This window comes from Carlito syrichta, unplaced genomic scaffold, assembly GCF_000164805.1.
Source record: "Carlito syrichta isolate Samal-C Ts95f unplaced genomic scaffold, Tarsius_syrichta-2.0.1 Scaffold142905, whole genome shotgun sequence".
In the NCBI taxonomy this organism is placed as follows: domain Eukaryota; kingdom Metazoa; phylum Chordata; class Mammalia; order Primates; family Tarsiidae; genus Carlito; species Carlito syrichta.
In genome coordinates this window covers 76,739-102,422 of record NW_007087001.1, presented here as the reverse complement: position 1 = coordinate 102,422, position 25,684 = coordinate 76,739, and the positions used below count along the sequence as shown (strand labels likewise).

General features: G+C 45.0%; 1 protein-coding gene across 1 annotated transcript in view; it reads left to right on the top strand.

Moving 5' to 3' along the window:
- Positions 1-8,864: 8,864 nt before the first annotated feature.
- The window catches only part of ERICH3 (glutamate rich 3), a gene marked incomplete at its 3' end in the record, with an annotated part of 93,538 nt that continues 76,718 nt past the window's right edge, over positions 8,865-25,684 (top strand). Inside the window, exons 1-5 of the mRNA XM_021708552.1 lie at positions 8,865-9,222; positions 10,697-10,865; positions 18,081-18,174; positions 20,672-20,797; positions 24,251-24,322. Coding sequence (XP_021564227.1) covers positions 8,865-9,222; positions 10,697-10,865; positions 18,081-18,174; positions 20,672-20,797; positions 24,251-24,322 — 819 coding nt within the window. The remainder of the gene's footprint in view (positions 9,223-10,696; positions 10,866-18,080; positions 18,175-20,671; positions 20,798-24,250; positions 24,323-25,684) is intronic.

Genomic DNA, 25,684 nt, shown 5'->3' with positions numbered 1-25,684 from the left:
TTTTCTGTGACTGTTATTATTTTTCTGTAATAGTCACAAACATTTATAAATTAATGAAAATTCTTAGGGCAAAATATTGAAGCAAGAAAAGAATCAGCAGGGAACTAAACAGACAATATAAATTGCACATAGTAGTTATGAAACAGCATTAAAAACGAAGGATTTTAGATTGAATTGAATCATAGTGTTTTATGGTAGCAGTTAATTTGGCACTCTCTATATGCCTTGGATTGTAATATTTTATATTTGTGAATATGATTTGGCTCTCATATAAAATAAGCTGTTTCTCTTCATAGCTTGCTCCAAGATATTTACAATAATATTGTTTATGTTGTTTAGAGTCAAATAAAATAATCTGCTGTAAATTAGAATAATACACTTAGAAGGAAACTCAAGTCTCTGGGTACTAGGAATACAAGTGGGTTTTCATTTTCCTCTTTGTACTTATCTGCATATTGAAAAATTCCTACTTTGAGAAGACAAGTACAAAGAGGAAAATCAGAGTTGCTTTAACTCCTACATCTATAAATACTTAGAGTTACATTTTTGTCATTTTCTTTCTACTCCAGGTTCCTGTGGGTTATTCCTGTTTCTAAAGCTATATTGGCAAAGTTATGTTATTTAAAAAGCAGTTTCTAAGACTATATTGTTTGTCAAGTTACAACAAGTACCATGTGGACACTTCCCTCATAGCATTTGAATTGTCCCTATATCTGCCATAAAAATTGCAAACTGTGTAGGGTAGAGATCACACCTCTCTACATCTTTGGGTCCTCATTGTACCCAAAGACTAGGTCATGAACTTAGCTCAATAATTGCTGACATATGTCTCCTATCTTAGAGACCATCTATTATGTGTCCCAAGAGTATATTTGCTCATGCATTCAACTGAATGCGATTCATTCAATTCACTGTCAACTATGCGCTGGTTACTAGGCTACAATATCAATCAATTACTATGTTCCAGAAATTCATTTCACAGGAATTCATTTGTTCTTGAAAAAACTTTAATAGCGAGTTTTCAAAAGAGGTTTCAGAAGTCATCAGCCTTAACTAAACCTTGCAGTCCTTGAGGGAGCATGGTGATTTTATCAGTTAAGAATACGTTCAGCTGCAAGTAAAACTAGTAGTGGCTTAAACCATAATGATGCTTATTATTTATTTTACATGTAGTCTACAGGTAGGCAGTTAAGCTTTCAGTGATATCAGGACTGGGAGTCTTAGCTCTGCAATTTTCTTGGTCTTTTTCAATGGAAGCAATATGACTGCCCTAGACTCAGGCCTTATATTCTTATCAAACCACCCTAAAGAAAAAGAAAAATACAGACAAAAACAGGACTTAAAAAAAATCAGAAAGGAAAACATTTCTAGAATCCTTCTGGTAGAACTTTATATCTCACTGACCTTAATTGAAGCAATGGACATGACCAGGGAGAGTGAGAAAGAGTGTATTTGACTTTCCCAAGGTCGATGGTGAGAGGCAGGCAAGGTAGAAGGTTTTGGGCATGGCTTCTTGTGACTAGTCAGCAGTGAAGTCCACTGCCATGCTTTGGGAACTGGCTGTCTGCAACTAGACTTCAATTGTCTGGGTTTTAAATTGTCTGATTTGTCACATAGCTGTTGTGTGACCCAAGCAAATGTTGGAATTTACCTGACGCTTGCTAGTTTGTTCTTTTTAAATCCTTGTGGGAGGTATGTCTTCTTTACAGTTGTTAGGATGCAATGGGTGCTCCAGTATGCAGAGCATAGGGCCTGGCCACAGCAAGTCTTCATATGCTCACCAGGCGCCTGGCAGCCTACATGGGAATGGTTCATAAGTTGGCACAGATTTCTGTAGGAGAACTCCCATATCTAAGTCCTGAGCTAGATGTAGAGCTGGATTAATGGGAGAAGGCACCCTGGAGGGATAATTTTGGAAAAGAGTTTTAAAGGAGGAGAAGAGACAAAATAAGATGTCTGGAGACATTTAAAAATAGAAAAAAGCACTCTTTAAGAACATGGCATTAGAATTTCAGTCATCACCGCAGTAGCCCATTATGACTTCGAATAAGTGAGAGGAGACAGCAACATTATTTGTTTATGTAGGTGACATGTTCTCAGAAACAGGAAAGGATGCTATGAAACCAAGTGAAAGCTAGCCTGCACGGAGAAGTTCACATTACAAATTAGCTTCTGTTTTTTAAGTTCTACTTATTGTCTCTTACTTAGTTTTTAGTACCTTGAATAGAACACTAACTATATACATGGGGTTTTTTCATTTTTAATGAAATGATATTTGCCTTCCATTTTAAATCAGAAACTAGTTTGAGCTTTATTTCTGGTCATCTCCCAAACCTTTATAAAAAGGGGTTTATTTTCCTTCTGCTGAAATCAATAGTTGGGAATCTCTCTCTGTACCTGCAGCAAATGACAATTTCACCACAATTCATAGGGATTGTCACTGTTAACATCTTCTTTCCTACAATTCTTCTGTCCTTTCCATCAAACTGGGGACATAAACTTCAACCCAGGCCAGAATAAAAACTTAGGGAGAGCGTGAGGCTGGCCTCAGGCTGCAGTGGGTGAAGAGGGACACTCGGGGTCTAGTCCTTGGTGAAGAGACGGGCTTAGAAAAATAAATGGAAAGCCTGAAGTGTCAGGGCCAAATGCAAGAGCGTGGAGCAGAAATCAAATCCCAGAATGCTGTGACAGGAGCAGGCGTGCTCAGGCCCCTGCCTGGGCGGTCAGAAGATGGAGGAATTCGGGAACTGTAGTCAGCGGTGTGGGAGGTGGCTGAAACGCTTCAAAGGACGCATGAATTGTTGAGAGTTTGAACTGCCTGAAACTTATCTTTCTTTTTTTTCTCTTCCTTTAAATTAAAAGGATTGCTAGTCCAAAAAGAAAATTGATGTTCTATTTAAAAAAAAAAAAAAGAGAGAGATACGAGCCAACGCAGAAAGAGGGCCATTTTTAGAATCAGAAAGAGGTAGGTTTGAATCCCAGCATGTCTTATGTGAACTTAGGAAGGTTAATTTCTCTGCGTCTCATTTTTTTCTTTCAGAATATGGGACTAATAAATCCCTCCCTTTCAGAAGTATTGGTGCACAATAGTCACTCCATGCTTGGCAGCTATTGTGTATCTATTTTGATCTTCCTGTAGTGTATACGGCTTAAGTCTCTAGAATTTGATTCTTAAAGGACATCAACCAAAGATAAGTAAAATATATAGCTCAAAATAAGCAGAGATGTCCCTAGTAAATTTGGAAGGATGGGGGAGGTGTTACCAGTCCATAAATCACTTTCCTGTTTAATTAAACTCATTTCTTTTCAATGACAGCCTGTTCTTAGATTCATGAATTTTAAGAACAAAAATTAACATTGAACTACCAACTCATGACCCCCCAGAATGAGGTTGCCCCTTCAAAGAAACTTGCTCTGGACAGCTGAGAATTTTAATAAAAATGGGAACAATGACCCAGCGCGCTTGTTCCTGGTCAGCACATGTGCTCTTATTATCAAACCTGAGAATTCCAGACAAACTCATGAAGCTGCATCATTGCTTTGACATTGACAAATGGTAGCAAGACTGGTGAAAATCTTATGGGTATTTCTTTTAAATGGTTGAGCATTTAAAATTTAGTCAACCTCTTTAACCTTTGACCAAATGTCATTGCCACTTAAATCTTGCTACTGCACGTAAGAATTACATTTTAGGGAAAAGGGAAGGTTTTAAAAGTAACCGATGACGTTTCCCTTCTCAGCACACATGGGACTTGTATTGGTTTTGTCCTCTTTGAAGGCAAGTGTTTTCGCTTCTGCTTCTTTTTCTTTTCTTCTTTTTTTTCATATAGTGCATCACTCTGTGGGATCATTTCAGAACATTTCCTTATTGGACATTGACACAGTACTGTTGTTTTATTTTGAAATGAATATGTGAGGGATTTATTTTAATTTGCCAAGTTTTATTTAGATGGATGGACGCTATGGAAAGTAACACAGAAAACGACTGGGAATTGCTGAGAACTGTTAGCTACCATTCACGGGCATTTGTGGAAATATCCAAAGACCGGAAAGGGACTGAACATCGGATATACATCCGGAAAGCACGTGGATATAGATGTGGCTGTGTGTCTGTGAATGTGTGCACCCACATGTATTTGGTAGTTAAAATGCTTAAGTGGGCTATCTGTATCTTATCTGCATTCCAGGATCAAGTATAAATAAAGACTGTCAGGTTTCTAAGCCAACATAGCCCGCTAAAATATACTTGACATATATAACTGCTTTAATTAACAGTCTAATGATGCTGTGGAACTCAACTCCCTTTTGCAATATTATCTTCATGGTAAATAATTCAGAGTCCTACTTGGGGACCAGAAACCCATGGTCTGTCCCTTGGACTTTGTTCGTGATGATCTTACTTCCTAGGACAAGTCCAAGGGCACCTCCGGCCCAGCATCATCCACCCATGTTTGGCTCCTCCCTCGGTCCTTGAATTGTCCTGGAGGACCCAGTGCAGATTCCAGTTCTTCTTCACTAGCCCAAGTGTGGGCCTCGCTCGCTCATTTGTTAGTGGGATCCTAACACGATGCATGTTTAGAAGACTACATGAGGTCCTGCATACCCGGCACAATACGTGGCAGCTTTCAAGATTTTTGATTCTCCCACATCTGACCGTTCTGCCTTTATTTCCTTGGTTGGACTGTCCCTTGAGGGCGGGGACTATGTGTATACAACTGTGTAACCTTTGGGATGGCACAAAGCCAGCAAGCACCCTGAGTTTGTTGCCTACAAAAAGGTACCAATCTCCTTTGTGTCTGGCAGCATGCTGACTAACCGCCTCCCCTCAGTTTTATCCTCTGGCCTTTGAAACATGCCAGTGTTCCTCCATGCTTCCAGGGGTGGCTCTGGGACGTGTGTTTGTGTGTGCACAGATACACACACGTGTGTGTGCAATGGTGGTGGAGACCAGGTTTCCACCTGTGGCAGGAGGAGGTTCTAGCGGGAGGAAGTATAAAGACAGGGACGAGGCGCTCTCTCACCTCGGGGCCTCTGTACACCCGGTCCTTCTTCCTGGAGCAATGCTGATCTAAGTTCCCTCGGCTCCTCCTCAGATGGCGTAGTGCTTATTCAGTTTCCTTCCTGGCTCAGACTTCATTTTTGCTTGCTTAAATCACTCCCCTGCTCCCGTGTCTCCTTGATGTGGTTCTAGGGTGATTCTAAAACATGGTACCATTTCCTCTTTCAGAGCACAGGCAAATGTCTATGTGGCTCATTTAAGGATAAAACGTTGCAACGAACACTGTAGCGACTCACAGTGCCATGCACGGTTCTAAGCTCTCAACTGCATCGCCTTACTTACCGCGATAGAAACTCTAGGACATAGGCACCATTATTCTATGCTTTTACATATGAGGAAGCTGAGCTTAATAGTCATTAAACAACTTGTTGAGACTCATTGAGTAGAAGTGGCGAGAGAAGATTTGAAGTGAGATCTCTCTGATTCCAGAGGGTGAGGATGAGTGAACGACACACTAGTCATATGGTCTCAAAAATGATGGAAATAGCATGGCATTTTTTTTTTTTTTTTGAGTTGAAGTCTCACTCTCTCTCCAGGCTGGAGGGCAGCGGCACACTCACAGCCACCCCAGCCTTGACCTGCTGGGCTCCGATGATCCTTCCGCCTCAGCCTTCCAAGTAACTGGAACTATAGGTGCACATCACCACGCCCAGCTAATTTTTGATTTATTGTAGAGATGAGGTCTCGCCAAGTTGCCCGGGCTTGTCTCAAACCCACGGGCTCAGGCGATCCACTCGCCTCAGCCTCCCAAAGTGCTGGGATGACAGGCTGAGCCACCGAGCCCAGCAAGCATGACTCTTTAAAAGAACCAGCTCTTACAAAGCTAACCTAAGTTCTGGTGGAAGAAAATGACAGACGTTAGAATGAAACTCTTTAGGACAATTTTTATTTTCCTCGTATGCCCAGTAATACATTTAGAAAATATGACCTCTACAGCATTGTTTTCTGCACAATGGCTGGTAGAATTGACCCATCAGGTGTTTGTTGATTGTCTGTTGGCAGATTGGCTCTAGACCTGGAGTTGTTTTATTGTGCTTACCCTTGACCTGAAGCTAGCAGAAGGGCTGAATATTAGGGTAAAACTAACTTTAGGAGTTATGGACGCAGAATCAATCCTCAAAATTCTTTTAGTAAACTTGGATTCTGCTTAGAAGCAAATTGAATGAAAGTTACCAAAGAAAATTTCGGACTGGATTACAAGCAAGGAAAAATTAGAATTCACGGATGCAAATCAGCTATGAGCTGGCTGGGTAGCAGTATCTTGTACTTCTTAGTGATATTTGTTATCATACCTTCGACAGGTGTGGTCAAAGCAATCAGGATCTTATGAAATGGAGAGATATTGAATTTCAGACAGCATGTCCCGCTCCCCAAAGTCATTTCTTTGACTTGGGTTTCTGATTCTTAGTATCTCATCGTCAGAGCTTGTGCCTTCCTGGGCTGCCCTTACTGGGGGCTGGCATGGATGCGTACGGAGGCCTGGCGGTCTTAGACCAATGCTGGACCACTCGAAGGGGCGGGACTTGCTTTCGGGTTGCCTGCTGTGGGGGCCGAAGCTCTTCTTGGTCTGCCTGCGGTCTGACTTCTCCCTCTGCCCAAACTGCCGCCTCCCTCTTCTTTCCCAGGTGCTGCTCTCTGATAAACATCTTGAGCCCCAAACTGCATGTGTTCTGAACAGTGCTGGGGACAGCTTTCCTGAGAGCCCCTAGGATGGAAAGCCGCAAGGAAGCCGGGAGGCAGGGAGGAGGAGAAACGGAAGAGGAAGAACTTGACAGTGCCCGAGAGTTCCTATGCTCTGGAGCTTTGTCACTTAGGAGCCAGAAGAGGAGGGTCACAGGGCGGGCAGTGGGGAGTGTGTGAGGCACCCTTTACCTGGTTATCTCTTTTGCTGAGGCCAGCTCTGGTTATCAGAACTTATAAGGAGAAGAACATAAAGGTTTGGAAGAGTCTCTCTAGAAAAAACTGTGATTATCTGACTAACTCACTCTAAAATGAGTACTGACAACTAGAAACGAGTTTGAGATCTACAAAAAAGATCACTGTAACAATATTTATGTATCTGTAGATTCAAAAATACCATCCAGACACTGTTCTCTGTACCTGGAACACGAGGTTCCCGTGCAAAGAATCAAGAGGACGCCCTCGTGGAGTTTATAGTCTAGAGAGATGATAATAAGGAACCTTGACTTTCTGTCCCTAAGAAGATGGGGCCTGGATTTATGCCAGCCTCTTGCTAAGATAATAAGGATCAGCCGGACTCGGTGGCTCAGCCTGTGATCCCACACTTTGGGAGGCTGAGGTGAGTGGATTGCCTGAGTCCGCGGGTTCGAGACCCACCCGGGCAACTTGGCAAGACCTCATCTCTACAATAAATAAAAAAATCAGCTGGGCATGGTAGCGTGTGCCTGTAATTCTGGCACTCGGAAGGCTGAGGCGGAAGGATCACCAGAGTCCAGCGGGTCGAGGCTGCAGTGACTGGGAGCAGCCACTGTACTCCAGTCTGGGTGACAGAGTGAGACTCCAACTCAAAAAAAAAAAAAAGACAATAAGGATCAACTAACCACTCTTTGAGGAACAGGTAGGGAAAATAGTTGTTATGTGTAGCCTCTTCTAAGGAAGATTTTCCCGCCATTGGGAGAGGTTCAATTTAGGGAGAAGTTATTCATGGGGGACGTCTTTAGGGAATAGTTAGTTTCCCCTGTAGAGTATTATGCCGGTTTGGTTATGAATTTGTGATGAGAGAGGAGGCATATACTCAGCCATAACTTCTGACATTCACTGAATCGACATGGCGTGCAAGGTGTGTTGCTAAGCGGTGTGCACATATTGACTCACTCAGCCCTCTAGGACTTTCTCAGGAAGCTCTCTTGTTATTTCCATCTTCAGAGGAGGGCTTGAGGCCCAGAGAGGCCAAGGAGCTTACCCCTGGTCTCTCCTTTACTACGTAACCTAACGAGAACTTCTCAGTGGAGCCAGCGGACCCTCAGCCACTAGACTCTGCCTGCTCAGGGCACCGTGGGAGGATTCTGGTTTTAAGGAGCTTTAGGGCAATCTCGAAGCAGCTTGTCGGCTCCTTCTCCACCTTCCACCTGGTTCGGCCTGCCAGCCTCCACATCAGCCTTCACCATGTCCATCAGGGTGACCCGGAAGTCCTACAAGATGTCCCCCTCCGGCCCCTGGGCCTTCAGCAGCGGCTCCTACGTGAGAGGGCCTGGCACCCTTGTCTGCTGGGGTGGCCTGGGCGCCAGCATGGGCCTGGGCAAAGGCTGGGCTGAAGGCGGTGGCGTCCCAGCCATCACGGTGAGCCGGAGTCTGCTGAGTTCCCTTAAGCTGGAGGTGTGCGTACCCAGGAGAGGGAGCAGGGCAAGACCCTTGGCGAGTTTCTTCCTCCATTGACAAGGTGCGGTCGAACAAGATGCTGGAGACCAAGGGAGCCTTCTACAGCTGCAGAGGACGGCAGCAGCAACACAGACGGCATGATGGAGAAGTCCATCCACAACCTCCGGTGGCAGCTGGACTCCTGAACCAGGAGAGGCTGAAGCTGGAGGCAGAGCTGGATGACACGCGCGGCCTGCTGGAGGCCTCCAGGAACAAGTGCAGGAGGAGATCAACAAGCCACAGCGACGGAAGATGAATTTGCCCTCATCCGGGGGGATGTGGATGAAGCTTCTGTGGACAAAGTGGAGCTGGATCTCACCTGGGGGGGTGACTGACCAATCCACTCCCTCAGGCAGCTGAATGAGGAGGAGAGCTGTGAGCGCTGGACCTCAGACCTCAAACACGTCTGTGGTCCCGTTCATGGACAATGGCGCTCACTGGACATGGACGGCATCCTGGAGAGGTCCATGCCCAGGATGAGGAGGTCACCAATCGCAACTGGGTGGAGGCCGACAGCATGGACCAGAACCAGCACGAGGAGCTGCAGGACATTGGTCGGGCAGCGTGGGGACGGCCTGCCCCGTGCCAAGATGGAGATCTCCAAGATGAACTGGTCATCAGCCGGCTCCAGGCTGAGATGGAGGGTCTCAAAGGCCAGAGGGCCTCCCTGGAGGCCGCCCCCATGGATGCAGGGCAGCGCGGGGAGATGGCTGTTGAGGACGTCAATCCGGCTGAGCTAGAGGCCACCCTGCTGCAGGCCAGGCAGGTCATGGTATGGCTGCTCTGTGAGTCCAGGTGCTTGTGATGGTCAAGAGGGCCCTGGACCGGAGAACTCCCTGGTGGAGGCTGAGGGAGGGACAGGAGGCTGCTGAGGGCAGGCATGGGGAACATAAGCATCCGTACCAAGACCCCCGGGGGCTTCTCAGCAGCTGAGCTCAGCTATGGCTCCGGCCTCAGCTACGGCTTTAGCTCGAGGGGGACTCCCGCCCCATCAGCTGCACCGGCTTCTCCAGGGCCGTGGTGGAGAAGATCGAGACCCGCCACGGGAAGCTGGTGTCTGAGGCCTCTCACGCCCTGCCCAAGTGACCGGCCACTGTGGCCTCTTCCAGCCTGCCCCCTCTTGTGGCTGCCCCAAGTCTGTGGGGTGGTGGCCCTGCAGGAGGGGGTGCCTAGGCATGGGACCCCCACCTGAGACTCAGCCCTGGGGGATGTTTACTGCCTGGGGTGTCTCCTCTTGCCCATGCTTCCAATTAAAAACAAATTCAATTGTGTTTGTCTCCCCCCACCACACAGTAAAGCCTCAGCTAATTCTGCCAGCTCCCCCCGCCAAAAAAAAAAAAAGATTTAGGGCAGGACACGGTGGCTGGTACCTATAATTCCAGCACTTTGGGGGGCTGAGGCAAGAGGGTTATTGAACCCAGGACTTAGAGATCAGCCTGGGTAACAGAGTGAGACCTCATCTCTACAAAGCATCAACAATTAAGCCAAGTGTGGTGCTTCACTCCCAGTCATTGAGGAGACTGAGGCAGAAAGATCATCCAGAGGGTAGAGGCTGTGGTGAGCTGTGATGGTGCCACTGTACTCCAGCCTGGGTGACAGAGTGAGACCCCTGACTCAAAGGAATAAAATAAGTAAACAGACAAATAAATAACTGGACTTGGGCTAACCTGACCATGCCATTTTCCTGCTTAAAGCCACTGACCCAGGAGCACAGGCACCTTGCGTGACGGCCACCCTTGTGATTTGTAAGCAACTCTCCTTTTTTCCACGTCCTCCCTGGGTCTTCACTTGTTGCCTTGTATGATCCTGACTTGTCAGTGCCGTCCACGAGTCATCCGCTCACTTGTCTGGCGCTTCCATACTTCGCTTCTAGGGTGAGCACTCCATGGCTGTTGTTGACACCATGTAGAACCCGACTCAATTTTGTGATTAAGTTGAAAAGTCTGGTTTGAATTCTGGCTCTACCTTTAACTAGTTATGAATCAGTTGTCTAACCAGTCTATACCTCAATTTACTCATCTATGAAGAGGGGAGAGAATAGGACTTCACAGGATTGTTGGGAGAATTAAAATATGCAGAGCATGCTATATAGAGCGTTTACTCAAGGCACTGCAAACCCTTAAGGAAGTGCTCAGTTAATGCTAGCGATGAAAATTATTGGGCTCCAGAACTTGCCCTCTTGGCTATCTTTCCTCTGAACAACTTTATCATCTCTCTCCATCTGGATCCCGTTTTTCCTTTAATGCATGTATTTTTCAGGGGCTGCATTTCTTTCTGTTCAGATGTGTAAACCTCGACAGAGAAGGGTGTGGAGGAGCACCCCATGCCTCGAAAGCCGCGGGTCAGGCCCCGCGTTCCCAGGCCTGCTGACCTCCCCCCCGCCACCCGTGGCCCTGTCTGTGCTCATGGCCAAGCTGTCTTGCCAGCGGTCAGCACAGTGGGAGACCCGTCTTGTTTCCACTAGTCGATTCAAACCACCATATTCAGGCTATCAATGAAATAATATTACGGTTCTTATCTGGCTGCATTGTGAGAATAAGCTGAGAGAAATTGTAAATCGATATTTAGCATAATTGCTGAGATCTGGCAGGTCTGGATGCAAATAAAAAAGAATGAAGAATGTAATATAAAATCATTTATATGGTATCAGTTCAATCACCCCCTATAAAGTGGCAGGCTGCAGAGACTCATGGTCTAATTTTAGTTGGCAAAGAGTTTTCTTAGAAAGGATTGGAAAATAATTGACCCTCGTGTCAATTGTTCTTCTATATTTGTCTTTCTTCAAGTTTCCTCAAGGGGCTATTTTTTTCCCACCTTTCTGGAACTTTTTTAATCTGATGCAATTTCTAACACACTGCAAAGGCACCATTGGGTCAAAAACAAAAAACAAAAAAGAAAAAACAAAACTTAAAGTGTTAGTATGATCATTCATGTGGAGACTGCTGCATTTTTAAAAAGCCAAAATGCATAAAACATGCTTTTAAACCTCTTTTGTCATAGACTACTTCCATTTATTGTCTTATAGAAGAAAAGACAGTGTTTTTGTCCTTACACGTGGATTTTTAAAAAAGAATACATAACAAGGAATTGGGTCAAAATGCTTTGTCTATTAACTGATTCATTCATTTGCTCAACAGATATTGTCTAAGTTTGCAATAGCTTCCCATGTGTGTGGCTCCATACTGCACCTTATAGGAGGGATACAGGGAAGAATCTTACATAAATCTAAAGAGGGTGATTAACTGTGGATGAGAAATTATGGCATGAGGGGGTGAGGCAAGAACTCTAGGAAAGGGACAGGTACAATTCTTGGAGGAATCCATGACATTCGGGCATCTTCTTTTTGAGGCCTTTGATTTGTTTATTGGTAGACATGCCTAGTAGAACCTCGGTTTGCGGATTATAAACTGAGGGAGTAGACTAGATCCCGTGTGGTCATTTCCATATGTGAATTTCTACAATCCAGTGATGTAGTAGCTTTAAGTAAATCTACTTCCAGACCAGTATGACCACCCTCTTTAAGAAGTAGTCCCAGCGCTTTCCTTCATGGCCATTGCTAGAGAAGACTGGATTCTCCCCGGCCGTGTATCTTGCAAGGGATAGAATTAGAATCGGACCCTGAGTGAAGCCCACGGGAGCGGGCTTGCCCTCTTGTGCTCAAGCCCCTCCAAACCTTCCACCATGTGATGACCCTGTATCCCACTGAATCTGTGGCTGGAGTTGCCCCAAAAGTGGTGTCAGGAGAATTCCCACAAGGGGGTGCCCCAAGCCATCCTGAGGTGGGAGTCAGTTGGGATTCCAAAGAAAGAAAGTGTTCATCGTGGGTAAAGGCTGAAGAGTTTTGAGGGGCATGCTGGGAAAAGCCTACATTGCCGTGGAAAAATGTTTAACGGGCAGTCCTGGTGAGGGCTCAGAAAGCAAAGAGGAAAAAAAACTCCATCTTCTTGGAAGACATATAAACCTTCTTGTACAGAGTGTTGGCGGAAATATGCACAATCGCGTCATTCTGATGAGGCTGCACGTGGAAAGAAGGAACATGCCGTCTGGAGCTGTAGGAGAGGCGATCCTCGCTTCAAATTGGCAGTGAACTTGGCTGACTCTTGTTCACACCCTAGTGTTTTAGAACAACTGACACAGAGGGGCTCTAAGTCACTGGCTCCCAGTTATGGTGGAGCCAGGATGGAGCTGGTGTGGGAGTCATAACTGCTATGTCCCTTTCTGTCCCCGGGGGCAGAGGGTGTGGGGAGGGGCAGTGTGGGAAGGGGAGGTGTGGGCTGAAGGGTATGTAGGCGAGAAGAAATGACTCTGTCAGCATGGGTGTGATCTGTGAAGAAATGTGACCTTGGGTGTTGCTAGAACGGACTCACGTTAAGCAATGATTTGTGTTGGAGCTTTTGCATTTCAGAGAGATAAAAGGTCCGTAATGGTTAGCTATTGTTCACATCCCAAGGGCCTAAAGGACATCAAATGAGACTGTGTACGTGGAAGAGCTTTGTCATCTGCAGAATGGGGTGTGGATGTCACGCTCCTTCTCCAGCTCAGGGCAGTGTCTGACGTGGAGACACTCAGTACAGTAAGTCCCCTCCATACCCGCCTTCATCTTGCGAACTTTCAAAGATGCGATCATGCGTTCTCAGGTCCAATCGTGTAGGTTAGTGCGTGTGTCTGGCATGCATTGCACGTGAGTGGCATGGAAGCTGGCCCTCTGTCTCCTGTTGCTGACAATCCTTCAGCTCTGCCATCTCCCCGCTCCCTCTCCCTCCTCCAGTAGTGAACTCTTCTGACCTGTTCACTCCACGCCAGCCCCGGTGTGACAGGCGTTGTGCTGTACCATACTGCTGTACTTTTCAAGGCACTGTACTGCAAGATTAAAAATGTTCTCCCTATTGTTTTATTTTTATTTTTATTTTTTTGAGTTGGAGTCTCACTCTGTGTCGCCCAGGCTGGAGTGCAGTGGCACGCTCCCGGCCACCGCAGTCTCGACCTCAGCCTTCCAAGTAGCCGGAACTACAGGCTACTACGTGTGCTACTACGCCCGGGTGATTTTTTTATTTATTGTGGAGACGAGGTCTCACCATGTTGCCCAGGCTGGTCTTGAACCTGCGGGGCTCAGGCAATCCTCTCACCTCGACCTCCCAAAGTGCTGGGATGACAGACTTGAGCCACCGCGCCTGGCCTTCTATTTTTTGTGTTTGTTTTTTACGTGTTATTTGTGTGAAAAGTATTATAGGCCTGTTACAGCACAGTACGATACAGCTGATTGTGTCAGTTGGGAACCTAGGCTGACTGTGTTGAACTTAGGAACAAATTGGACTTATGAATGTGCTCTCAGGATGGTGCTTGTTTGTATGTAGGGGACTTACTGTAACTGTGAATGCATTAGCTTATGATACAGAAAGAAGTCAAGTCACACACACACACACACACACACACACAGTCCATATATGTGTATCTCCCCACCAAACTGTGAGCTCTGTGAGTGCAGTGTCTGTGTCATCTCTGTGTCCCCAGCGCCTCCTTCCAGAAGGACCGAGATATAGTCCGTACCCAATAAGTATTTGTGCAGAATAACTATGACAGTGCATCTCCTCTTGTGGAGAGCTGGGGTTTTTATGGGACAGATGGTCTCTCCTTGGGGACAGGCAGAGGGGTTGATAGGCGTCGTTGACCTCTCACTGCAGAGTCCCGCCCATACATTCTCTGTGGAGAGAGGCAGGGGTTTGAGTGTTAAGTGCTGAGAAGCTTAGCTGGGAAGGCGGCTCCCCCAGTGACTCAGCATTGGCAGCTTTGGTCCTCAGGCCCCAGGGATGCGGGGTGTGTCTGCACGTGGGAGAAACTGGAGCCAGCCTAGGGGCAGGGCTGCTTTGTTTCCTAGGGGACTGATTTCCCCGGTGCCTTGAGCCGGAAAGTGGGTTTTCCCCACCTGGTGACCCGGGGCTGGGTAAATAGTCTTGTCCACATATCAAGAAGCAAACACGCCAGACCTGTCTGCCCAGCGAGTTGTGGGGCCCAGCGTGAACACTGTGGCTTGTGAGTAACATGGTCACAGTGGCCCAGGGGCCTCTGTGATCAACAGAGTCGTTGATGGGCAGGGAGTGGGGTGGATCCTGGGGCTGAGGCAACGTGACCGGGAAGTCCAGCTTTGACAATGGATGCAGAGAGCAGCACACAAAAGGAATGGTGTGTTCAAGGGGCAGTACAGTCACCAAGCCCAGAGCAAGGTCACCTTATCTGGCCTGGGGTTATGCCACATGCAAACAAAAGAAAAGAAAAGGTGGGGATGGGATTAGTGGCCATGAGTGCAGAGGACAAAAACAGGCACGTCAGAAAAGCTCAACCATGTACCTACATCTGTGTTGGTCAGCAAAGCTCTTGTAATTGAGTAAATGCTGAAGAGCCGCTCCAAGCCCACACTGAGCACATGTGAGGAAGACGGGAGCAGACAGAATTGGCTGCCCAGGTGTGACTGAGACACGGGCCCACGCAGGATGTGACCATCTCCCTGGAGAGAAGTCTTGGTGGCCAGGCAGAGGGTGACATTTACATGTATACCGTGGACACGCTTACACTTGACCATTTTACCAAATCCGTGCATATACCTTAGTGCAATTTTCCTTATCAAACAATTTCTTCATCTAAAGTTTTAGTTTAAAAGAAAGTCAGGCATTGTCTGAAAGGGAAATAACTGAGCCTGGATGCACCCTGCTGGTTGGGCTTCAGCTCTCCTACCAAGGCTGGCTGTGTGATGAGAATTTTGCAGGAAGTTGCCTTAGGAGTGGCATCCAGCTGGAGGCCTACTTGACCTCTCAATGAGACTGGAGGGGCGTCATACACATGACTTCATTTAGTAGGAACAGAGAGAGCAGCATTAAAATTAGGAGGTGCCAAAGACGGCCAGGCATTACTATTAGGACCTCAGCATTAAAGAAGCCACAAAGCCTGAGTTTAAAGAAGGGGATATTTTCTCAGTCAATAGAGGAGTTGAGGTTTATACTATCAGAACTTTTTGACCCCACTTCATTTAATCAAGGTTTTAGCACTCCCAGCTATTCCAAAACGACGGATTTTTTTTTTTTTAAACTTGAGCCTGGGAAGCAGACAAAGGAAGATATCGGATATCACTCTGATGATTTATCTTAAGAATCTGTGAACTGTGGAATCATGGTTGTTAGGACTGAGAGGCACCTGCTCACCTTTCTGAAATGAGGAGCGGAAAAGAGATTCTGAGATTTAGAAAGGGTAAGGTGTACAATGTTGACCTTTTGGAGACAGGAAACCTTTGATGAACTATAGGACGCCAAGACAGTTCATTTCAAAGATGGTTTCAAAGCGTTACCCAGAGCTCGTTTTCTGTGTGCCTTGCTGAAGCTCTTGGATTGTCTTTTTACATAAACCCAGCGAAATAATGGTTTCTGCAGTTGTTCACATGTCTGCAACCCTCATGCGGCACCTTGGCTTCTAAGCTTTGCAACTTCTTTTCAGTCCCTTTTGTGGACAAAATTAAACTTTTCTTGCGATTTGACAGGATAGAACTTTCCTGCGGTGGGCCGTGAAGGAGAAAGGAGACAGGAAAAGTTCCCCAGTGCCACTTCCATGTAAATCAGGCAGTGCAAACAGCTACGTCAAGTTGTTGCTAATGACATTTACTTGATGCTATAATATGAGGCTCAGCTCTGGTCTTGGAATAAGCTAAGGATCAGATGCTCATAAAATGTACAGGTTGTAAATCTTGACTGCAGGTAACAGGATATGCACTTCTTTAAAGGCAGCTTTCCAATAGGGCTGTGTTGAGGCTTTCTTGTTCTCTCTCTCTGTCTCTCCCTGCTGTCCCCCCCCCTCTAATCACACATTCAGCTGTCCCTCTTAATGTATGGTTGCACTTTCTGTGGTTTCTTATCCATGTCAACCATCGTCCAAAAACATTAAGTGGAAAATTCCAGCCATAAACCGTTTACAGGTTTTAGGTTGCATGCTGTCCTGAGTAACCTGATCAAACCTCATGCCATCTCACTGCATCCTGTCGGGACATGAGTCATGTCTTTGTCCAGGGTATCATGATGGACACGCTACCCACCCTTCATCACTTAGTAGCTGTCTGGGATAACAGATTGAAGAAAAAGAATACTTGTGGGGTTTGGTACCATCTGCAGTTTCAGGCATCCACTGGTCTCAGAACATAGTTCCTGTGGAGGAAGGGGGACGCCATATATACTAACATCTTGTACATGTCTATATATGAATGTGCGTGCATATATGTGTGTAAAAATGTTTTTGTAAGGTACAGAATAATTAATAAAGGATAGATTAAAACAGAAAATAGCACTCAGCTTTGACATATAGACCTAGATGGATCATCTACTGAAGTATAGCATGTAATCAAGGAACCAGCTTGTCCTCTTTGAACTCAAAATAAATGCCCCTAAAAATCAAAAGTGATCTATGAATTTTGGGTTTTGTTTTTTTTTTTTACTGGAGGTGGGAGTAATGAAACTTAATGAGGAAGTTAACACTTCAAAAATGCTGTATTCAAATTTAGTTGGAAACTCAAGCTGGTAAAAATAAGTCCCAAACAAAATTATGTCCTTATTTACTGAACACGTGATTATTTAGATACACAACAAATAACACCAGTAGGGTTACTAAAAGTAACGTACCAGCCTGGGCTTCAAATCTATCAGAGGAGACCAAGAAACAGACAATGACATACCACATGATGTGAAATGTAAGTCAGGGTTTTTTTCTGAGTTGGAGTCTCACTCTGTCGCCCAGACTGGAGTGCAGTGGCCGCTCCCGGCCACCGCAGCCTCACCTGCTGGGCTCCGGCAATCCTTCCGCCTCAGCCTTCCGAGTAGCTGGAATTACAGGCATGTGCTACCACGCCCGGCTGATTTTTTGATTTATTGTAGAGATGAGGTCTTGCTGCCCAGGCAGGTCTCGAACCCGCGGGCTCAGGCAATCCACTCACCTCAGCCTCCCAAAGGCATGGGATGACAGGCTGAGCCACCGAGCCCAGCTATAACTCAGGGTCTTATGGGCGGGAAGCAGAGGGCACACAGCACATGCAGTGCGCGCCAGAGAGTGTTTCCTGGGCCAAGAGGGGCTTGTGTGCCCCGGGTTTTGTCCACGGCTGACAGGGGAGCAAAGGGCCTTCTCTGTGGAGGGGCCGCGCTGCCTTCTGGCCACGAGAGAGGAGGTAAGCTTGAGTGGCCAGCCAAGCTTAGTTTAGTTTCTTTGCTTGAGTTCAGGACTGCAGGGAGAGCAGATGCGTCCACCGAAGTGGGCTCTACGTTCCCCCCATGCCTCTGTGAGGCCTTTTCTGACCCCAGAGGCTGTCAGTCCGTCTCTGTGTTGCCGCAACTTTGTGCATATCTCCATTGTTGGACTTTTCCCACCCAATTTACTTGTTCATGTCTGACTTCCGTATTTCTCTGTGAGAGAACCAGAGTCAGGACCGTCTCTCAGTCCGTATCCCAAGACCTGGAAAACAGTAGGTGCTCCATGCATGCTTATTAAACGCATGCATACACGATGGGCAGCCTGGATACATGAATGATTATGCACTGTGTGGGGATAAGAATGTCAAGGGTTGCCTTGGTTATCAAACAACCCTCCACCAAGTCTTGGTTTTATTTTTCTATTTCAGGTCACTTGCAGCGTATAATAGCCTTACGGATAAACACCTGGCTGGATATTTTAACAACACAAGGATAAGGCGGCATCTCTTAAGAACCGGGCTGGTAAGATTTGGCCGACTCTCCACCCACCTGCTTGTTTCATCAAGTCACATCATCCCCTACCTTTTCAGGCTTCCTCTTTGAGCTAATCAGTGTCATATGTTACCCCCTGCTTATTTTAGAAAAGTGACTTCCTTTCTGATGTTCTGATTTACCTCTCGAAGGTTGTTTCAGAAGATGGAAAGACGGGTCACAATGACGGCTGGGAAACCTTATAAATGACTGAGGAAAAGTCCCTACGATCATATTTCGGTTGTTTGTTCATTCGTTCAACACATATTTATCGAACACATTCTGTGTACTAGAAACCATTGGGGGCTGAGCATAGGGAACATTTTACCATCTTCAGAAAAAAATACCGTTTTAATATTCACAGAATAGGGTGTGTAAGACATGAAGAGGTCAATAATTCTCCTTGAATTTTTAAATTTTTTTATTTCCTGTGATGGGGTATTGATACATTTGTGTTTTGTCATTAGCTTCACAACCATTCTTTTCACAAAATTTCCATTTCTCTAAATGTATACGTGAAAACCTTTATAAAGCATTCTAGTTTTCCAGGGAAAGAAAGGGGTGTGGTCATAGCAAGCATCAGCTGTTTGCCTTCTTAAAACACTGTTGTTGCCATGGTGTTAAAAGGACATGCATTACGTTTTATTGCTGTTTATGTGCTTGGCTCTCCAGCTGAGCGATCTCAGAGAGCCTGCTTTTTGCCTCCCAGGCTTTGTTATCAAACAGACCTGGCTGAAGCCCGGCTCTGCTGTCCATAAGACATAGAATCTTGAGAAATCTCCTTCTTGGCTTCTTCAGCCTCATCCTCCTCAATCATAAAACGTGGGTAATAGTACCCAGCCCACAGGATTGTTGTGGCAGTGAGCGACGGGAGATTAATGCTGGTTATAATTATTGCTACTGTTAACAACACTTCCCTGGATAATCGTCTGTGAGCTCCGTGTACAAATGGAAAGGACGAGTATTTACCTATCGGCACCATTAACAAGCACTTATTGAACACTGGTTATGAGCATAGCACCTCAAAGGAGGAAGGTGCCGCCCTTTTTCTAGCCCTGTGGCTCAAAGAGAGACTCTCCACCAGCAGTGTTCAGCACCCCCGGGAGCCTGTTAGAAAGTGCTGACCAACGCAGAGCCCTGCCCAGACCATGTGTCCTTGAATCTGGGGTGGGGCCCTTGGTTTCTCAGCAAGCACTCCAGGTGACCTGATGCAAGGTTGAGTTTAAGAACCTCTGCCTGGTGGGAGCTTCTGCTCTAGCTGGGGAGCTCAGACAAAGGCCCAAGGGAGACGTGGCGAGGACGGGTGTTCACTGCCAAGGGAGTGGCAGTCAGGACGTTCTAACCATTCCCCCGGTTTGGCACACATGACGTGATATCTCATGACAACACGTTCAAAAACTGGGTGGTTTGTAATTCCAAGCACACCCTCTGTAACCACAACCTCTTTTTTCCATTGGAAAATGCATTTATAAAAAAGATGATCAATTACCCATCACTCGTTGCATATCTCTCATGGATTTCAATACTCCAATATGTTAAAAAAAACTACAGTACGCAAAATTAAGGAAAAAATTAAGAAGAAATGCACGGCTTGCATTAAACTTGAACAGGAGAGTAGGGTTTAATAAGCGGGCAAGAAGACAAACAGTCCGGAAGGCAAGCACCTTGCATTTACTTGAGATGGAGAATTACACAGCAAACATGCCCACAAGGAGGACTCAAAGACAAGAAAAATGGGTAAACAAAGAACAGAAACCGCCCCCCCAAACCCCGGGACTTGCAAGGATGCCGACTGAGACCAATATCGAATACCTTCTATCTATGGTACTACATAATCTGTAAAATTCCGAATCCTAACAAATTAAATTACATTCAGGGCTGGGGAGAGGAAGAGGAAAAGCAGTGGGGAAACAAAGTAATGAAACCAATTATTTTTAAAACAAACCGATGAGATCCATGGTCGTGCACGTGTTTGCCCTTCTAAGTATTTCCTGTGAGAACATCGGCCCTGTGGTCGCTGCTCCTGTTCATGTTTCAAGGTCACCCCCCACCCCCTTCTTCCCGGAAAGGGCTCAGAAAGAGAAAAGAAAGGAACACCTGGGTTCCATCAAGGGAAAATTGCTGCTCTAATGAAAACCTTGTTTTAAACGTCAAGTGCACCACCTGTGAATGTTTTCACAGTGATGGCTATACGAGACTGCCTTTCTCCTTTTTGCCTTATGAAATATTCATTAAAAGCGAAAGTTGATCAGCCATAGTGGCATCTCCTTCAGGCTGAGAAGACACTGCCACTTCCCCTCACCTTTCCTCCCACCCCAGCCCTATCCTCTTCCCCCCCCCCCTCCCTATCTCTCCCCCATCTCCCTGTCTCTCTTCCTCCTCTCTCTTTGCCTCCTTTTCTCTCTCTCTCTCCCCTGCTTTATTTGGGGTAGACGACAACATCTTTTCTCCTTTGTATTTCTGTGTATGTTTTATTTATTCATGACAGATCACAAGAAGTGGAAGAATCCTGTCTGAAAAAGAATACCAACTAAACATCATGAAGCGAGATCACCAAAAGTACATCCGGGAGTGCTTAGCTCAGGCTATTTTCCATAAGGTCCTTGATATGGAGGTAGAGATTCCTATTTTATTTATAATTGATATTTTCTAATAGGATCATTAATAATGTGTTTGTGCCCAGAGGCAGAGGAATTCTTCCTGTATTTATTCAAAAGGAAAGGAAACAAAGAAATACTCTCTATCTCTCTAGGTAGCCAGGAGCAAGGAGACCATCGTAAGCTTTTCTTCGTTTCGGTTGGAGAAAAATACGAACACCCTTATATATTTTGTGATATTTAACTTTCCAAATGTAGATTTTTAAAAAATCCACAATGGCGACTCTAAAACATACCAGCCCTCACCATCTGTACCTCAATTTCCATGTGCTAAAAAAAGTGACATCTGTTTAAATATCAGTAATTCCACTGCCATGGATTGTTTCAGATCTGTTATTCTTTGAAGACTCTGAAGCTTGGCCGTATGTTCCATTTCAGGGAATAGGCATTTTAACATCTGCTGTCCCTCCTAGCGGAGGCCATCGTGGTCAACAGAGATGCACAACTCAAGCATCTACAACTTCTTTTTTTAAATCTGACAGGGCATTTTCAGTGGGATGTCTAGCTAATCTGATAAATTTCAGCCTTGCTCTATGGAACGTGTAGTTTCAAGCATAAACGCCATTTAAATCTCTGGGAAAAACTATGCCACTTCTTGGCTTGACCATACAGCAGTAAATCAGAAAACTTGACTCCTGATACTGGTGACCTGTGAGTGCAGTAAACATTTATGAACAACTATAGCATCTTCAGTAAACCGATACTAAGTGTGGCACCACTGAAAGTATTTACTGTGATGCTGCCATTATACTGAACAAGTGGAGTGTTCATGTAAGATGTGTAGCTGTGTTGACTTAAGGATTCATTCTTTGCTTTATTTCGTGTGCACGAATTACATAGAATCATGGCCCCCAAATTCACTTGCTTATGACAGTATTAGTTGGAATTCATCAACTCTATTAAAAAATAAATAGTAAAGCATAAAACTAATCTATACCTAGTTTCAAACTTAATCGAGGCACGGGTTCAGTATTAGCCTTGATCTTTGAAGTTCAGTTTTTCAAAGTCTCACAGAAATGACACATTGTGACGCATCATAACTGTTGAATATGCTGCTATTTCAGAATCTTTGTGCATTCTTAAAGTTGGAAATAAATATCTTAAAATATGTAAGTACGTAAGATACCAATTAAGACAATTTATATATAACAATATATAATGCATCCATAGAATAGAATAAGTAATACTTCCCTTTAAACTGTGACGTTTGTCTCTCATTTAGTCTATGCTGATGCTTCTTACTAATATTGTTGCATTAATATTCATGTGTTCACTCATGCAACAAACAGTAATTGCAAGCTTGCCACGTGCCAGTATGAGGCTGTGTGTTGTAGCTGCGAGATACCATTAAAAAATAATAAAATATTGTAGAAAATGACTGACTGTCAGAAGAGAGGAGCACATAGAAGGAGCTCAGGGAAAAAGGGAAGGATGACTGTCCTCTGTTGGAATCAGGGAAGGCTGAGTGGAGGTCCTGCCACTGGGAGACTGGGCGAGAGTTCCCCTGAGAATGTGGGAAAGGGATTCCGGAACTGTGAGGTTGAAGAGACGTGGAAGAACTTTGTGGCCCCCCCAAAGGAAGCTCCCTGAGGCCAGATGGTGCAGTGGGTCAGTGGGTCCTTGGAAGTGGTGGCAGGAAGTGACACTGTCCAATAGGCTGGGGCCCAGTTCCTGGAGAGCCTGAACTTCCAGCTAGGCTTGGGGTGTGGGTGATGAGGCGGTGAAACGTATTCCAGCGGGGGAGTGAAATAAACGAGCAGAGCTGTTTTAGAAAGATGATGCCGCTAAAAATGTGGAAGATGGATTAATGAGCTGGAAAAGATTGGAGGTGGGAGGTCAATTAGGAAACCATTGCCAAAGGGTGTGGAGGAACCGCAGTCGTGGTGACGCTAGGAAATGCAGCTGTCTATGAGAGACTGAGGCGGGGGAGAGATCTGAGCTGATTGAACGGGGAGGGGCGAGGGAGAGGAGGGAGACCAGAGCGAGGCTGAGGTCTCAGCCTGCTTGGAAATGTGTGCGGCATGGGAGATCAGGAGCAACAGGGGCTGGATGGGAAGATTTGAGGGGTGAAAAAAGCATGCAGCAACTTTGAGGGGTGAAAAACTGACAAGAGTAGAGTCTGGGAGCCGGGAGGCTGGCTCAAGCTCCAGAATGACTGAATCAGAAGAGCACTGGGGAAAAGGGAGATTAGGTTTGACCCAGAAGACGAAGGCATGGGTGGCCTTGGTGAACCGGCTTCTGTGGTGGGGAAGCACCGCTCCCCTCAGGGGGTAGAGGGCCACTACCAGAAGGTAGAGAATGGCTGACAGTGAGTTTAATGGCTTGGCGATAAGTGCGTGAGATCAGAGGAAGAGGAAGCGGATGTCTAGGTAGGGGATGATGGAATCTGCAGGGTCCCGAAGGCAGCGGGAGGGTGTCAAGAGACATTTTTTTCCAAAGGGCCCATAAAGAAAACACTCAAGTGTGTCGATTTCAAGTTGCCACTGTGAGCAGACTTTTTAAAAGTGAGGTTTCTTTTCAAAGCATACAAAGATATAAAAATAAAAAAAGCATGGCAAAGGGAAATAACCTCATATAATTCCTCATTTCGGAGACAACTGCTCTGAAACTGCTATTGACATGCATTGTTTTGGTCTCTTTTCTATTCATCGGTCTACCTTGGTAACACGATGCTACGTTGTGACAGGGACGTGGTTTTGTGAAAAAACAAAAACCCACAAGGAGGAAGTTAGTGTCAGATAGAACAAGGTTGAAATGACAACTCCCCCACTGAATAGATGTTTGCCGTGAGATCAGTTCATGTTCCCCTGCCTCGGTTTCTCTGTCAAATGGGCCTGCTTGGCAATTAGAGTTGCCCAGGAAGACATGATGCATGCCAAGCGTCTTCCTAGAACAGGGGCAGACACACAATGTAAGCTTGATTAATCAAACTGTATTTCTGTGAAATTCTGCATCCTTTTTTCCTGTAAGATGTGCATTTTCCATTTTTTAAACATCTGCATGAACCTTATTTAAATGATGGGTCATATTTTATTCCCTCAAATGGATGTGGCAAAAAACGTCACCATTCTCTTTGAAGCTTATATTGCCTCTGCATTTTTGTTTTGAAGAAAAGAAAAGCCTTTCAGACAGCATCTCTGTGCATAAAACATTTTTACGAAATTATCCTGATGTCCCCCCAGGTTTAGAAGTAAAATTTACTGGTTTAAGGTTATGGATGTCTTTAACTGCCTAATATATGTTTGGAATGGCATTGCCAACTAGTACCAATTCGTATTCCCCCTGCACATGGATGTCAGTGACAAGAGGGTTGATTGGGAATAGAGTTAGCTATTGGAATTATCTTCTTTTAAGAAATTCTTGGCTATGACTGATATGATTCTCTCCTTTATTCTTTCCTGTGTGCTTAGCGTTACCATCAGCTGGAAATAAAAAAGAAATTGGAGACCTTAGCTAGGAAGGAGCGAATTCAGAGGTTTAAGGTAAGGAGACACACAGCTCTCTTTTTCTTCATGATCATATTTTATGATTTTTTAAAAACACAGTGGTACTATTATTCAAGTTCCCTGGGGCTCTTTACTTTTGGGTAAAGGACATTCCTAGTCCTTTTTATATGGTAGCTCCACCAAGCCTACATACTGGCCTTGATCATTACAGAAGATCATGACAAAAATAGAAGTTGTTTGTGCCAAATAAATTTTAATAAGGCACAGACTTTTCAAAGACACACTTGGAAATGTTCTTTTTAAGCTTAAAATTTTGCTTTAGATTTTCTTGTGATAGAGGCCATAGGATTTTTGTTGTCAGTCTTAAGAAGGTAAAAAATAGACAGTAGTGTTCCCAATGTGACAGAAAACTGGACTTTTAAAGACCTATACAATGGCACACTTTCATGTGAATGTGACCCTTGAAGATACGTGGTGGAAAAGATCCTTTTTAGCAAAAGAAAGCATGATGAGATTTACATACTTTGTACAAGGCATTTTAATAGTTTGTTTTCTATTTTTGTATTTGATAGCTCTTCTTTGCAGTAAACTTATGAAATATATATATTTGAATCAAGAGATGAGAGATTCAATTAGATTCGATATCGGAAAGATTTCAGTTTAGGTTGATAGTTTTACTCAATTTCTTGAGCCGTTCAAATGTGCACGTTGTTCTTAAATTTCTGTGTACTGTGCTATTAAAAAGTGGGTCCCAAGACATGTTTCACAAACTGATGAATATTTGTGAAGCTTCTGTAGACTAACTTGCCCTCAGAGAGTAATTTTTCCCTTGTACCTGATGGACTCAAATCTATTTTATCAGGGTCAGAAGATAATTTGGTTATGCACATGTTTTTAATGACAGAAGATAGATCCGTTTTTCAAGATCAAAGAGTTGGTGTGTAGAGATTTGTGGTTAGTCCAACTTTGCCAATATTGTCCATCAAGGTCTGAGTCATAGAATCTGTAATTCATCTGCTGAAATGTTGATGGAGAAAAATGGTGACAGAAAATAGTGACTGCCACTGCCCAAAGTCACGGAAGCTGTTGTGTCTATGCTTTATTTACCTTGCCCAGATTGCCAAATGCTAGATGGGCCATGGGACACATAGGCGTATCGGAGCCCTGGCAGAGATTGTCTGCAGATGCTCCTGGTCTTCCTCACATGATTTTTATTTGTACAAATTTTCTCTTTATAGCAGCAATTAGTGCAAGATATGTTTAGGTCCCCTTTGTTTAATATGGAACTCTTTTTCCTCAATGGCCTTTTTCAATTATTTTCCAAGAAAAGTACTCCTTTCTGGTAGTCTACTGATCTGAATAGTGAAGGACACTGTGCTTTTCGTAATGATCTGCTTA